Source organism: Rattus norvegicus, chromosome 2, assembly GCF_036323735.1.
Source record: "Rattus norvegicus strain BN/NHsdMcwi chromosome 2, GRCr8, whole genome shotgun sequence".
NCBI classification, from domain to species: domain Eukaryota; kingdom Metazoa; phylum Chordata; class Mammalia; order Rodentia; family Muridae; genus Rattus; species Rattus norvegicus.
The window spans coordinates 155,122,118-155,139,038 of NC_086020.1; the positions used below are offsets into that span (position 1 = coordinate 155,122,118).

Here is a 16,921-nt window from a genome sequence, read left to right on the forward strand (position 1 = left end):
AAAATCACCACCACCCCAACCCCTGGGGTGCAAACCCAGGGCCTTGCACATTCTTAGCAAATGTTTTACTACTGAGCTACACAGCATCCTCATCCTGAAAGTCCATACTGACTTTTTAGTTAAAGGTCCACAGTTGCATTTTTCTCAGGGCCCTGCCCTAAAAGACAGAACTGGGACCAGAGAGGTGGCTCAGCAGTTAAGAGCACTTGCTGCTCTTACGGAAGACCTGAGTTCAGTTCCTAACACCCATAGTCCACATAATAAAGCAGTTCACAAATACCTGTAACTCCAGTTCCAAAAGATCCAATACCTTCTTCCGGCCTCTGAGGGCACATATACATATGCATGTGTATACAGCCAAGCAGGCGTGTGTGTGTGTGTGTGTGTGTGTGTGTGTGTGTGTGTGTGTGTGTGTGAAATTTAAAAACCCACCTGAGTGATAAGACATGACCATGGGAGCAGCTAGATAATTCAATTTGTCTTTCCATCCACATTGTCAACATTTTAGTGGTGAAAGGTATGGTGGCTTGAATGAGGATGGCCCCCACAGGCTCGTGTATTTGAATACTTGGTCCCCAGTTGGTAGAGCTGTTTAGGAAGGATTGGGAGGTGTGGCCTTGTTGGAAGTGTGTTACTGTAGGTGGGCTTTGAGAGTTCTAAAGCACATCCCACTCTCAGCTAGCTCTCTCTACCTCATGCTTGTGGTCCAGATATAAGCACATAGATCCCACTCCAGTCCCATGCCTACTGCCATGCTTCTGTCCATGAAGATCATAGACTAACTCTCTGGGACTATGAGCCCACAAAGTGAATGCTTTCATTTATTAGTTGCCTTGGTCATAATGTCTCTCCAGAGCAATAGAAAACTAACAAAGACAAAAGAGTGTTTTTAAAAACAATGAAAAGCACCATCGCCCCATCATTTGTAGATAAGAAAATAATTGAGTGAATATTAAATCTTATAATGGACTCCAATATTTAATCACACTTATTATTTTTTTTCAAAATGAAGAACTAGAGTCTCCTTCAGAAGGATTTGATATCATTCCTCCCATGCACTAGTAAGTTGAAAATCTTTATGTTATTCGAACTAAAAGCAAAGCGTGACTGAAATGCCAGTCACAGCAGAGCATTAAATCCTTCCTCCAGAGCATTTCTTGCCTGGATTTGGGAGCTCTCTTGTTTGCACAAGAAACATCGATTTCCTGTAGTGTGTTATCTCAGGAAGATAACAGGAGCAGAGCTGTGCAGGAGCGCATACCAGACTGTCCTCGTGTATACAGGTAGACAGGGCTCTAACCTACTCACTATCTGGGAAAAACCCGAGTCGCTCCCCAGGTACTCGGTGTAGCCATCAAGCTGAGATTGTGTGCACAGATGTTAACCAAGAGTCTATGCAGCTTGTCGTTAGCCCAGCCAGGTCTGTGCTCTCTGACCCATACACAGATCCATGACTATTCTGCCACACAGACTAGATGATGAGGACGACACCCTCCATAGTTCTGTGTGATTCCTTTCTGGAAAGACTGTGGCGAAGATAAGAACCATTTTCTACAGAGAGAGTGTGGGGGAGGAGACTGGGGAGATGGCTCAGAGGGTCAAGTACTTGTCACCTAAGAATAAGGACCTCACCCTGACCCCTTAAAACTCAGGTTCAAAAAAAAGCATACATGCCAGATTCTCTTATAATCCACGCCACAGAGATCCTTGGGGCTTGCTGGCCAGCCAGTTCAGCAAGCTCCAAGTTCAGTGAGAGCCACTGTCCCAAAAACTATGGTGGAGAGTGATTAAGGAAGGTACTTGATATGAATTTCTGTCTGTCACATTAGTGTGTGCGCACACATGCACAGACACAAACACACACACCCCCCCCCCACCACCACCACCACCACCAAGAAAAGAAAGAGAATGCAGATCAGAGACACATGAGCTGTGCTCGCCTCTCTAACACATTAGAACGTTTTATGGAAAGCCACAGCTTAAACCGTAGGTTTTACCTTGGTTTCAACACTTAATCTGTTCTCTTCATTTATTGTTTTTATATCCTTTTAAAACGTGCCCTAAATTTCCAAGGTCAGCAGGCAAATGTAACCGTGTCCATCTTTCACAAACCCAGGTTGCCTTCAAACTGCTCTCCTTGTCACTTAGGGTACTTTATTATTCTTTCGAGGTGAGAATTGACCTTACGGATTCATCAGTATGATTTTAGAGGCTGTGCAAGTTTGCAATAGCAAGTCAGTTGCTTTGAACCAAAAATATCTCCCATAAGGTGGCAAACAAGGGAGGGGAGGAAGAGGACTCCATAACTCATCCCTTTCCACTTAGTAATTTGATATTGAATCAGGAGCAGTCTGCTACTGCAGATCGGTAATTGTTAACCTTACTTAAGTTCCTATAAACAATTATCTGCCCTTAGGCCCATTCCTGGCCCTGTGGATACACTCAGTCCTGGCCCTGTGGTAGGTAGATCTGTAAAGTTAGGGTTCCCCCTAGAGCCTGCCATTACCACAGCTCAAAGCAGAGGGAACTGTGGCCAACAAGCCTCCCAGGCTTACTTCCAAACTGGCAGTCAGCCTCTTGGCTCCCTGGTGAGCTTCAGCTAAAGTCAGACAAGTAGCCACATGGATAGCTTGGCTACATTGTAATAACAGCAGCAATGGCATTGGCTGTGGGCACTTCTCTTCCCTGAAGAGACTTCCTGGGATTTGTGTTCATTAGCTCACCCAAGTATTCATTGTCACCCACTATATGTCCATACTGCTAGATGCACCATGTGGGAGTATAGATTGAGCAATTGGTCCCCAGCTGTCTCCTGGAGCAAGTCAGCACTATACATCTCCAAAGTGACTGAATGGTTAACACATTGTGCTGAGGTATGGGGGAGAAACCTAATAGAACCTGATTTGAAATAGCAGCTAGGGGAAGGTCTTCCCACGTTAAGTAATAAAGGTAGCTTGTGTGGCGGGGGACTAGAGTCCAGGGTAGGAAGCAGCTTGTGTGAAGACCCTGAGCAGACACAAGCGTGGCTTTTCCCGGACCACCTCGTGGGCTGCAGCTCGTTAAGTTCCCTTTTCATTACTCTGACGATGTGCCCGGGGAAATCAACTCAGAAGGGAGAAAGCTTTACTTTTACTTACGTTGTCAAAGTTTTCAGTGTATGGTTACTTGGCCTGGTGGCAGCAAAGCACATTAGGACAAGAAGACAAGACAAAGGAGGTCTGTTCACCTTGAGGTACTCAGGATGCAAGAAGGAAAGAGACAGGAAGGGACCAGGATCCCACTGTCCCCTGCAAGGGCTCTCTCCCAAGGACCTAATTTCCTTCCACTAGGCACTAAAGGGTCCATTAGTTCCAGGTAGCTGGTAACCAAGCCTTTAATGCATTGGGAGGACGTTTAAGATCTAAGTTGCAGGAGTGAGCAAGATTTTGAGATGGCAAAAGGAAGTCTGGAGGTCACCTCGGTGGGAGCGATAGGGTTTAAGCTCTTAAGAGTTGCAGGAAATGAGAGTTTAAACTAAGTCATGATGTGACATCATCTGTTATGGGTTGAGAAGCGTATTTAATCTGAAGGGGTAAGCCTGCCAGCCCTTCATGTTTTATAAGACCGGGAACTAAATCAAGAAGTAAAACATTATCAAGTCAGGAGAACAAGGCGAGTAGTGGGTTTAAATTTCTTCCTAAATGGTATTTTATAAATTTATGCCATCAAAAAGTAGGGCTGAAGGTCTGATTGCTGTACTTGCAGTGACAGCCGTCTGAAGGAAATCTCTTCTGTGCTCTGCAAAGGCGTTTGACTGTAAGAATCTTGAGTAGCATTGCCTTCTCATCAGCACGTTCCCACTGATGTCTGTGGAGCAGACGCCCTCAGTCGCCCGCCGTGCACAGTCTCGACAGTGACAGCGAGAGGAAGCGGACAGATAGAAATGTTGCACAGTGAATCGTGCTGCGTTTTCTAGTGTTTCCTCCTGGAGGTTAATGTCAAGTTTGAAAATAGGGCCTGGAGAGATGGCCCTGTTGACTAAGTGTGTGCCATACCATCCTGAAGGCCTGAGCTCAAGGCTCGGCACAGCCCCCACCGGCAGAGGGAGGGGGCAGGGTGAAAACCTGGATGCAGCAGACCCGAAGCAGCAGAAGACAAGACAGACCCCAGGTTTACGCCCTGGCCAGCCTTTTGGGTGAACATCAGGTTCTATGAGAGACCCTGACTGAGGCAGTCAGGTGAGATACACAGGAGGAAGATAGGGAAGTCTGCTTCTGTCCTGCACATCAGATACACGGATGGGTACAGAGAACAAAACCAACCCAGGCTTATCCGCACTGAGCCTGTTCTGTTCTGGGCCATTATGTTCTGTCTTGGCATAGTTAGTATACTGAAGAAGCCCTGACAGTCCCTGCATTGGGGGCCCAGGTCGTGTGTCTGAAAGACTCCTTCTTTGCCATTCTCAATGGAGAGCCGATTTTAATTTGAGTTTTGGAGGAGTTGTGATTAACGTCCTGGTTCACTTGAATGTTTCAGAGCAGTCCGTGACTGACATCAGCCCTCCTCTGAGCTCACCTTCCAGCTCAGTTCTGAACACCATCATTTCCTAACCAGCACGTCTACATCCTGGAAAGATAGGCCTCTACAGCAGAAGAGGCATCCTTGTTCAGTTGCTCTAAGTTAAGCAAGTTAATTAGATCATTAAATGTGTTTCTGGCAATTTTGTTATACACTAGGAAAACTTTCAGAGTAGTGTTTGTTTTAAGCTAAAAGGTGCGTTGTCTCACAGTGAGGCCGTGAGACTGCAAAGGATTGCAAACCCAGTCCATGTTGTTGCCTAACTGGTCCCAGAAAAGCTGACAGAATGTCCCGAAGAAACTCTTGGGCACCATCCATTGTAAACAATAGTGTTTCAACAGTATTCCTGCATTTAAAAAAAAGTATATTTAAGGACCATTGATGAGTTATAATAGTTTCTTAGAGAGTATATTAACAGTTTAATTATATATTATTATGTTCTACCATGGTGATAAAATAGTAACTGGGGGCTGGGATGGCTCAGTGGGTAAAGTATTTGCCTTGGAAATGTGAGGACGCATGTTCACATTCCAGACCCCATGTAGAAGCCGGACGTGGTAACTATATCTGTAACCTTCATGTTCCTACAACATGATGAGGCATGCAGAACTCTCAGAAGCTCACAGGCCAGCTCTGAGGAGCCAAGGACAACAAGAAAAGAGAGGCCCTGTTCAAATGAGGTGAAAGGCAAGGACCAAGACTTGAAGTTGTTCCCAGTGCTATAACACATGTGCCTTTACTTACACACACAAGTGTGTGCACACACAGCATTCACAGACACACGCACAAAAAAATTGTAACCGATTTCACCTTAATGCACTTTACCTTTGTTTGAAGTCCAGTGTTTTCCTGGCTCACCCCATGTTCTGCACAAAGCATATGAATTTTGTATTGCTAATTTGGAAAACTCAGGTTATAAAGATCAGCTTGACTTTAAAACACAGTCATCTCATAGCCCCGAAGGGACAGAGGACAGTTTCTAAATCAGCCTGTTTTGCACATCAGGGCTGTAGGTATGAAGCAGTTGGCCAAGCCTAGAGATGGTTCTTGTTTTGATTTGTGGCAGGGTTTCACGTAGCCCAGGCTGCCTTTGCACTATGTAGTTACAAATGACCATGAACTCGGAGTAGTTCTTTGAACCCTGGTCCAAGGTTGTATCAACTGTAGAAACATTGAGGAACAGCCTGAATGTTAACTTTGGACATGTTAACATTGTTATAACCTATATAATTCTTAACTGATATGATTGAAGACACATGCTTGTGTTGTTATTGTTTCATTGAGATGGCACTTAGATTTATATCTTTCCTTTGAGAGTCATTTTGCTTTGTTATCCTGTTGCTAGTTGAAACTAAGTGAATAAACACAATTGTCCACTAGGGGGCACCTTTCCAACTGGTTTTAATCAACCACCCCCAGGTTAGAGTTCGTCATCACCATCATAATCATCACTACCACCACCACCACCACCATCATCATCATTATTTTTATTATTGTTATTGTCAGAGGTTCCATGCGTGCTTTAGGTAAATGTACCTATATTGATACATAAGATTATCAGGTTACTCAAAGACCTAGAGGGCAAAAAGGAAGCATGCCCCTTCTCCCACACACCCTTTGTTTGCAGTAACATGCCTGCATGTATGCACGCACGCATTTATAAACACACTCGGTGCTACTCTGGGTTTCTCTCGGAAAACCTGTTTGATTTTATTTTGAAATTTGGAAAGCTTCATCAATCCCCCCCACCTCTATGTCTGCTCTCTCTCTCTCTCTTTCTCTCTCTCTCTCTCTCCCTCCCTCCCTCCTCCCTCCTTCCCTCCCTCCCTCCTTCTCAAGTGAAGGCAAAACCATCATTAAAGATATAAACAACTGGAGAAGATATCACATCTGTATCTATGCATCAGCTGTTAATTTTTTACAGCATGCAAATTTCCTCTTGCCTTGGGCAGAAAGCACACTGGGGAGAACCGTGGGACTGTGCTGTAAACAGGTGCCTCGGCAGTTCCAGTTCCCGTGGAGATAGCTCTGCCTCATTATTCTGCAGGGAGAGTGCTGGCTGTTATAATGCTACCTAGTTGCAAACTGTGTCTATAGAAACCCAGGGCAGCAGCAGGTATTTTTAGAGACTAATTTGCACCTATTATAATGATGTGCTAAACACCTCATCCTCAAGTCCCCAAAACATAAAACTGGAAATTAAAATATGAAGATGTAAAAAATAATTCATGGTACATATACAAGTGAGATTATCTGTAGGACTTGATGGAAAAGTTGCCTGTGAAGGAATGGTAAGAAGAATATAGCATTTCAACCCATATCATGGACAGTCTGTTCCCTTCTTCTTCTTTTTTTCTCCATCTTTATTAAATTGGGTATTTCTTCTTTACATTTCGAGTGTTATTCCCTTTCCCGGTTTCCGGGCAAACATCCCCCTAATCCCTCCCCCTCCCCTTCTCTATGGGTGTTCCCCTCCCCATCCTCCCCCCATTGCCGCCCTCCCCCCAACAGTCTAGTTCACTGGGGGTTCAGTCTTAGCAGGACCCAGGGCTTCCCATTCCACTGGTGCTCTTACTAGGCTATTCATTGCTACCTATGGGGTCAGAGTCCAGGGTCAGTCCATGTATAGTCTTTGGGTAGTGGCTTAGTCCTGGAAGCTCTGATTGGTTGACATTGTTGTTCATATGGGGTCTCAAGCCTCTCCCTTCTTCTTTATGCAAAGTATTTCCACTCCATCTTTGACATCAACAGATTGAGTTTGCCCTGCTGGGTTCTTAGATAGTTGAACTGGTCAATATGCCTTTGACTGTGAACATGGTTGCTCTATGCCAGCCTTTCTGAAAACTTCATGCCTATGACTCTCTAGGCAGGAAGAAACATCTGCATTGCCCAAGAAGCCAGACTAAGGTCAGACTCCTCTGCTTGGCACAACTTACACAATGACAAGAGAAGGCCCAGCCCATGAAACGAGGAAGTGTCGTTGCAGATTGTTGCCTGTTACAAATACCAGTGTTCTATCTTTTATTACCTTGTTTATAAGAAATGCAAGCAATTGCTGTATATTTTCAGTAAATCACCCATGAGTAAGGTTGTCAGTCCTTTGCCACCGAACTTCTGGATACACTCGGCGAATAATCCTCCCAGGACTACTGCATGCGCCATGACCGAGAGTTGGTTCCACTTACCACTTCTTGCCTCCATGAAATGGGGTTCTTTTGATAGGACACAACAGAGCAAAATACAAAAAGAAATGTCAGCTCTAATTGGAGTAAGACTGTAACAGGCATCTTTAATATTATGCCTTCAAATATGTGTGTGTAACTGGAGAATTGCATGTTTTCAGAGAAGTACAAGCTCGACCTCAAGTTAATTTTATCCTCACAAAAAACTTCTTGTTCTTTTTAAATCATTTTGCATTTAGGCTTTAGTTTTAAAAGGAGCTTCTAATACTACACAAAATAAAAAATCAGCCCCACTGATTCACACCACTAATTTTCTGAGGAAGGTGTTTTCAGTGTAGCCTAAAATAACAAGCATTAAGCCAGAGACAGAATAGTCAAACTTTAGAGCAAATTATTCCACATTATTTATAAGCATCTCAGGTCTCTTGTTTGGTTCCGAGGATGAGAAATGTTACACGTCTCATTTTTAGTCTCCTCTAAGTTCCACTTTCTGGTTTTCTAAATGCATTTCTGGAGAAGAGGTGTAGAGCTATCCCGTTGCCAGTGTCTTCTGGGTGCCCTGACCTCGTCTGTAACACAGGGGGTGACTTTGGTCACTCCAAAGGTCTCCCTTGCAGAAGTCACAGCCTCAGTTAAGATGCTCATTAGGCAATCTAGTTAAAACACAAAGAAAGACAAGAAAGAGGTGTGGGGTATGGTGACATCTGGAAATGGCACCGGGCTGTGGAAGGGCCAGGCTGCCTGTGTCTGGGATTTTGCAGTCTTCATATGCCCAGCCTCTCTCCAACAGCGCATCTGGTGGGTGATCAGGATGTGCACCAGGAGTAGAGGTTTTGAAAATGATTCACCATTGGACAGAAGGCGTCTGCCAATGGCACAAACTTTGCTTTAAAAGAGAGACAAAGGCAATTTTCTCTGACTTCTGATGTTATTCACCTCTTATCCAGATTACAAACTGAGCAAGAGTGGGAGTGACCAGTGAGCCGACCTTGAACACCGAGTGCCCCAGATACACACTATACAGTGTGTGTGTGTGTGTGTGTGTGTGTGTGTGTGTGTGTGCGCGCGCGATGTGTGCATGAGGGGGACACAACAAGCAGCTCGTTAGTTGTGCACCCCTTCCTTGCTCAGCATGCCCACTGGGGTTAGCTTTAACACAGTACTGAACATATTTCATGAAATCTGCAAGTGTTTACTCATTCACTGTCTAATTCTAACACTTTTCTCCTGTTAGTTGCTGCCTGTTCATTGCCTACAGGAAACGCACCTTAGGAGTTTCAACTATGCTCTTTGTTTCTGTTGTCCTTCTATACCAGAGTTCTCAAGGAGCATAGCAAGCCCCCTAGGAAATCTTTTGGAAAAGGTTCTCCCACAATTGCCCAGCCTCTCTGCTCTTCCTCTAGCCCTCAAGCCTCAGCCTCCAGCTGCCAGTGGGGCCACTCTGCCATCTATATCCCATTCCCACCAGAGCATTCTCCTCGGCCAGCACCTACGTGTAACCTGATGATATTCACATCCTCGTTTCCAAAGTGAAATGTTCACATACCAGGTGTTCCTTATCAACTCCTCAAGGACCTGGTCTTTCTGCTACTTTCCACCCATCACCCTCACACTCTGCCTTCTGGCTGTTTCCTTCCCTGATGCCTACCTCATGTGTGGTCCCCCCCACCCCAGGTATAGACAGGTGTTTTGCCTGTGTTTCTGTATGTGCCTGGTACCTGTGGAGACCAGAGTGTCAGATACCTCGGCAATGGGGTTATAGGTAATTATTAGCCAACACATGGGTGCTGGGAGTCAAATCTAGATCCTCTAAAAGAGCAGCCAGTGCTCTTAACCAGAGAGCTGCCTCTCCAGTCCCTGGTCTTCCACTCAGAAAATACACCAGAGTTCTGTAGTATGTTCATGGAACCGCCCTGATACTCTGAATGGTTGAGAAGAGTGTTTGCAGACTGCTCTTTTCACTCAGCCTCTCAACTTCTTACCCACAGTGGCAGGGCTCTCCAGCCCTAACGTTGCACTGCTCACAGTTTCACAAGGATAGCATATAACTTCCTCTTTTTCAAGACACTCGGCCCTGGCTGTGTTTCTCCTCTACTTCGGAAGCATTTGAAGCAGATCCATGTCTGACAGCTCTCCTCTCTCTCCTTTACCCTTCCACGGTAGTTCACCTTCCTCTCACCTTGCTAACCACATCCCCATGGCTTCTTGCCCTGAAACTGTGGGCTTTCACTCGAAGATTAGTTTTGGATGTGTGCAATTGTAAATCATCACAGGTCGGCTTAAGTCAACACAGATATGTGAATCTGTTATGTTACGGTTATGGACTTAAAAACATTGGCAGGACTTTCACTTGACAAAACTCAGGGTGCTAATTGAGCTGTGTTCCTTTGGGAGGCTCTGGAGAAAATTCTAGGTGCGGCCAAACATCGTTTCTCTGGTGGTGTTTTCCGTTACCTTCAAAGCCAACACCACCACCAGACCACCAGGCAAACATTTTTTTTCATACAGAAAGAAAAAGAATCCGTGTGTGTGTGTGTGTGTGTGTGTGTGTGTGTGTGTGTGTGTGTTTATTTGTTGCTAGTGTCTGAGGTAAAGATTTATTGGATATTCTAGGCTGTCCCCCAGTCTCTTCAATGTCAGGATTAGTCATCTCCCATTGGTGCCTGCTGAGATCCAAACTCTAAGGAAATGTTCACCCTCACTGAGAGCTCTCTTCCTCCTCTCAATTCCTAGTGAACATACACAGAACATCTCCTTGGAGGCATTTGGCTCAACTCCGTATTGTAAACAGTTGTCTGTGGGTAATCTTACGAAACCCTGCTTTGAATTGTACCCAGGAGGAATCTGTCTTAATTACAAGGTGTAAGAGTCATGGAAGCTGTTGAAAAAGGACTTGCTCGGTTGTGAAGCATCTTCGAAGGTTCGTTACTAGACTTGACACCAGCGACGACAGAGAGAACTGTCCTCCTTACCCTGGGCACTGATGGACCCCGATGTTCATAGTAGTCCTCCCGACTTCTTTGCTTTTATCATCCTAAGAGGCCACGTCCCTCAAAGCTACACAGTGCCTGGCTGCTTTCCCCTGTTGTGAAGGATGCTCACCTCCTTGCTCACCTGCCTGACCCCCATTACTTCCTTCCAGACCCCTAACATTTCATTGGGAACATTTTAAATTTGTTCACAAATTCTAATTTATATATTAGTTTCCTGTCAGAGCCTGTGAGTCTCCAGCCTTTTACAAATGATGGTTTATCTACCCCTGTAAGAGTCTGCGATTGATGTCTTACTAAACATGCTCTGTCAGAGCTTTCCAGTGACCTAGTCCTCCGCTCATCCGTCAGTCCGTTTCATTTACTTGACTCATCTCAGCGTAGGGCTTATAGATCAGTAAGTGTCACTGTAAAGACGTTAGCCTGAATGTACTTAACTGGAGCTTAAAAAAAAAGCGCGTGCAAGTAGCTCTTTTATTTTTACATCTTTGAGGTAAATACTATATTTAATAAAATGCAGAAATATTAATATTTACTCAGTGAAGGCTGACAAATGCATATACCCATATAAGGCAAACAGTCCGTTCTTATAGCACATGTGAGAAAGTCTCCTGTGCTCCCTGCATATCAGTCCCTGACCCAAGTTTACTTCTGATGACCTGTGCATGTGACCAGTTCAGAGCAGTTCTCTGGGGCTGGGGAGATGGCTCAGAGGTGAAGAGCAGTGGCTGCTCTTCCGGAGGACCAAGGGTCCAGCCCCAGCATTCACAGGCAGTTCACAGCCATCTGTAACCCCAGTCCCAGGGTACTTAATTCTCCTCTGGCCTTCATGGGCACCACATGCGTGTGGTGCACAGACAGGTGTGCGAGAAAACACCTAGACACATAAAATAAAAAATAAGCCTAAGAAAAATTAAAACCCAGCTCTGTATTGTGCTTCTCCTATGGGCCACGATGGAAAAAGAAAATCTGTTCTTGAGATTTAAAAACACAGCCGTTTTACAGTGGCATAAACAAGTCTGCTGATTGAGAAATGCTGTTCACTTTTCTTCCTTATATACATACCTTGGATGGAGTTTAAGTCAAGCCACACTGATTCTGGGTTGGGCCTGCTTTGGCCCAGTCCCTGTGAGTTGGTGTCTGCTGAATCCCACTGAACGTTTGTTTGTCTTAGTCTGTCCAGGTTTCTGTAAACTAAAAAGTCAGTGCCTTAATTTCTATCATTCTAGAAACCATTCAAGGCACTGCGGGTTCAGTGTCTGGTGAGGGCCTGCTTCCTGATTGATAGGCAGCCCAGGTCTCACTGTGCCCCTTGTAAGGTGACTGCCTGGAGCCTCTTTTAAGAGGGTATAAATCCCCCTCCTCATGACCTCCCAGCAGCTCCACCTCCTCATACTTCCCACTGAAGATAAACTGTCTTTCTGTCAGGTAAAAGCAGCCTTGTTGGACCTAGAGACTACTCAGTTGATAGGAACTGGAAAACAATGTTGCTCTCTTGGTTTTCTTTATCTGGATATTCTTGTTTGTTGGTTTGTTTGTTTGTTTGTTTGTTTATTGTTGTTAGTGGGTGTGTTACAGCATCCTTAGGCCTCAAGTTATATAACTGCAAAACAACAATAGTGGATTAAATCATTTCTGGAGGCCCCATCTAAATATGAAATATGGAAAGTTTAAAGTGTTTGGCTCTCCTTATTTTTACATTTCACTGTGTAGCCAGACTGTCCTCAAACATAACCCTCCCACTCCAGCTTCTTCAGTACTAGAATTATGGCTATACAGCACAGTATCTGGTACTCAGTCTAAGACTTAATATTTTAAAGTGTGTGTGTGTGTGTGTGTGTGTGTGTGTGTGTGTGTGTGTGTGTGTGTGTTGGAGTGGGGGTCAGTGGACAACTTAGTGGAGTCTGTTCTCTCCTACCTTTATGTGGGTTCCAAGAATCAAATTGAGGTCAGGCTTGAGAGCGTTCACCCAACGAGACATCCCGTTTGCCCTTCAACTCAGTGATTTTAATGGGAAGATAAAAGATAAAAAAGTAAGTTAAAGAAAAAGAATCAGTGCTCTATAGACTTCACTTAAGACAAAAAGGTTGTCATTATTTTTAGACAAAAATAACAAATATTAATGTCCTTCACCAGAGTGTTAGCTTAAATGTTCTCCGTGGTTTTTGTTTAAAGCTTTTTTTTTTTCTTTTTCCTGCGTTGGCAAATCATAATGTAAATCATAGCGTGAAGTCCTTTCCAGTAGACAGTTACTCAGACCAGCCTACTTCATCTGTCCCTTTTGGTCTTGTTTATGCCTTCTGGGGAGTATTTGGACAGCATTTGGGATGCAAGTGTCAGAAATCTGTTCTCTCCAAAAACCACCCCTGAGTCTCTCCCACTGTCTCTGGAACAACAACTGTGAAGAGTAGGATTGTGTTTAAACAAACAAAAAAGAAAAGAAAAGGAAAAGGAAAAAAGAAAGCACTTGATATAGTGTCTTCAGGAGCTTATGTAATATATCCCAGAATCCCCAGTTTTTAGAAAAGAACAGAGTCCAGAAAGTTGTGTGTATGTGTGTGTGCATGCATGCGTGCGTTCGTGCGTGCGTGTGTGCGTGTGTGCGTGCTTGTAGATTCAGGAACCAGAGTCATGAGATCAAGCCTATTGCTCAAGTGAAGTCCCAACAGCCTTGGAAGTGAGGTGCTCTGTCTAGGAGAGTGGGGATGCCGGCCATGCTGCCTGCTCCCTTGCACTCCATACGGATGTGCTCTGTGTGCACAGCAGGGAAGGCTAGAGTTTGGATGGGCTGAGTTTTTATTGTTTTGCTTTCTGGTAGCATTTTAGCCTTCCTTCCATCTTAAGGTTGAGTAAACTTGTTACTACCTCCAGACTCCTGCCTTATTATCAGATGTCCCTTGTCCAACATGGCCGACTCCCTCTGTACTGGAGGTTCTGCAGTACACATGTCCATAGTACATTTTCCTACAACCCACTGCTCAAATTTAGAGAACACGGGATTGGGCCTCTCGTACCACTTTTTATCCTCCTGATATGAGGTATGAAATGGATGCGCACATGGGCAAACCATAAAACTAAAGCAGGATGTGACTTAAAATGTCAGCCTCGGGAATTTTTTCTTTAAACTATGATGGTTTGAAGCCAGTCAGATTTTCTCTGAGGACCATTTTTGTCAAAAAGGGCCAGAGAGATGGATAGTTCAGTGAATCAAAGTGCTTGCCACCAAGGCTGATGACGTCAGTTTGAGCCTTGGGACCAACGTGGTAGAGGGAAAGAACCAACCTGACTGCCACACCCTTGCCAGAGTGTGTACACACTCACCTTACAAAGAGACACAAAAGAAATGACAGTGTGAATTGTTTGGGGCAATCACGGAGTAGAAACAAGGACTTTTATTATTTTTCTCCCTTAACTTTGCATCATTGCGTTGAAGAATTCCTTGCTCCCTCCTACATAGCCTGGAGTCCTAGAGTGACCCTTGAGACCATTCAGAGATTGGACCCCATTTTCTCCCAGAAACATACGTGATCCAACCTGGCTTTCATTTGATTGTGATCTATAGGTCCCAAGTTCTTCCCATGCAAGTTCTGAGGATAGTCTGTCCCAGAGATCACCTGTGTTACGTCAGGATGTCTGTATATTCAAGTCATGGATTAGGTAATTTACACATGCAAGGCCCTACCTTTTTAAAAAAAGTTTAATTTTTATGTAATGAATAAGTAATACCAACCTTAACATTTTAATAAGTTTCTCCAAAACTTATAGAAATAATGTTCCATCATATTTTTGTTTGACTAAAAGCAGTTAAGTAATTGAGGTATCCTTTTGTTTAAATTACAAAATATTTTACAAAGTATTTTAGTGAAAGCCCTTCCTTTAGTTAGAAAGTTGACAAGACACTTTAAAAATGAAGCATGAATCCAAACCTTGCATGTATGTATTCAGAATGGACTGTTCCCTTTAGCACGCTGAAAGTTCCAAAAAGATCTTTAAGGCTTGGCTTTCATAAACACCAGCCAAGCAGCAATAGCGGGCAGGAAGGATGCTTGCTGTAGCAGGTTAGGAATGTCCAACTGCAACATTGATTTGTGTCTGTCGCTCTCTCTCTCTCCCTCGCTGGCCTTTTTCTCTATAATGAGTACTAGAATGTTTCCACATCAGTTAACTGCCTTCATAAAGCACCAGAAGGTCACACCAGCCCCAGACAGATCCTTTTCTTTGTGCCTATAATATAATTGGCTGATTGTGCGGGTGATGCGCCCGCCCCCTCCCCCAGGCCGGTCCCAGCTCGGCTCAGCAGCCTGCCTCCCGGTTCCGGAGGAGCAGAGCAGCTCGGAGGCTTCAGAGCAAGCTCTGTGGCTGCGCGCTTCCCAGCACAGGCAGTGCCACTGCGCAGGTTGCTCAGCGGAACAGCATCCATTTTAATCTGCGGGGAGCCCCTGCCTAACCAGGGCGTTCTCCCGCGCCTGTGGATGCTCAGCGCTTCCCCTGCGCAGCCTCGCCCAACAGTCCAGCTTTGGGGTCTGCGTCCTAGGATGTTCTGAGATGGTACATCAGGAGAACTGCTCGTACCAGGTAAGGTTGGAAAGCCTGGTTCTGAGGCCCTTACCCTATGGGAGAGGCCTTCCTCTTCTAGGGCAGCAGGTTGCCTCTTGCTGGATTTTCAGGGGATTTTTGCCATCCTGGGCTCCACTCCCGGCCTTCATTGCATACAGTATCTGAATTCTAATGAGGCTTTCTGAGGAGTAATGGGGCAGAAACGCCGCTTCTTTAGCCTTTAAAGCGTTTGTGGAATACATGGTGGTGATGTGTGCTCTGCACACTGTAGGTCTGTGCAAATGAGAGAAACTGCTCCGAACTGTAATTGAATTTAAGGCGGGGGTGGGGGGGGTCATACAAAACTGAAAAAATGTGATTACTGCCCATTGCGTAAGAGGTCAATTACTTAGGATCTATGAGACTGTCTATGAGAATATTATTTGAATTAAAAGTCCTAATTGATGATCTTAGAATTTTTCATAAACCCAGTCAGCAGACATTTGGCGTTTCAAGTTGCACTGGCATATCTTTATGGACCTGTTTTTGCCTGTGTGCTCTTTTAAATGGTTAGTAAGTAAAAATGGCAGAATGGGTGTGGATTAAAAACTTCACATAGAAAAAAAATCAATAACACATGTTCGTCTTTTAACCTGCTAATTTGCTATCTGGGGTTAGGAATTCAACACTTCAGACAATTTCCAAAGCTCCTTTCCGTAGGGTTTCGTAACTCCTTCCTACCACTTGGACCATAGAGGCAACACTGTAAACAGCAAGAATGGTCTCAGAGAAACTGCTGTGTGCAGCGGCATGGCTGGTTCACATCCTGGGTGGTTGGAATTGAGATGTTACTCACCTGATGGAGTTTCTCAGAGACCAGCTCCCTAACCTAACAATGCCTCTTCCTTGTGAGAGGTAGGTTACCTGAGACAAGCAGGTGTTTCTCTGAGGGTCACATTTCACAGAGTGAATGTCTGCAAGGCGGAAAGTGGTGCATTTCACAAGACTCAGGGAAGGCAGCTGTTGCTAGCTAAGTAAAAGCATGCCCATGAAATATGTCTGTGTACTATTTTTGTGCTTAATAATCGGAATTTTTATAATCATGGGCCTGTTTTTATAGCATTTTCATTTTACGGGATATTTAGTTCCACATACAGATCCTTAGGTGTCAGGATTTGTGTCTCACAGGCATTCTTTCCACGAGAGTCAGAGAGCTGAGAAGAGGCACACATATAGGGTGGGGAACATCAGGCTTCCATAGAGAGCCTCGTGTGTGCATGACTCAATACGGCTGCAGGAGATTAAATTACTGTCATAATTAAAATAGTTTTCCGTCTCTGATTTTCAGAGAAGCTCTGTAACTTATGTTGAAGGGGAGGTTACTGGAGGATCACTCCCTATGTTTTTTTCATTTGGCCAAACACGAAGTCATTGTTTTTGGAAGGTAAATAATTGGTCAGTCTCAGCAGTTTCATCTGGAGAGGGAGGGGCCAAGTCAGCCACATGTTCCTTCCAAAGGAAGGCAGATGTGTCCTGACAGGAGCTGAGTACTAGCAGTGGCACCGTGTGTTTAATGGTTTTGAAGTCTCCATTGCTTATTCCCACAGTAAGATTGTGTTTGTTAGGGTTGTAACGGAAATGGTAGTTAATCGATTG

General features: G+C 44.6%; 1 protein-coding gene across 6 annotated transcripts in view; it reads left to right on the plus strand.

Moving 5' to 3' along the window:
* Nucleotides 1-16,921, plus strand: part of Schip1 (schwannomin interacting protein 1) — a 761,344-nt gene that overhangs the window by 684,901 nt on the left and 59,522 nt on the right. The window contains exon 1 of one of the 6 annotated variants that reach the window (XM_008761083.4): nucleotides 10,294-15,304. The exons of the other annotated variants lie outside the window; for them this stretch is intronic. Coding sequence (XP_008759305.1) covers nucleotides 15,275-15,304 — 30 coding nt within the window. The 5' untranslated portion in view covers nucleotides 10,294-15,274. Of the gene's footprint in view, nucleotides 1-10,293; nucleotides 15,305-16,921 lie in introns of those variants that run through there. 6 annotated transcript variants of the gene reach the window in all.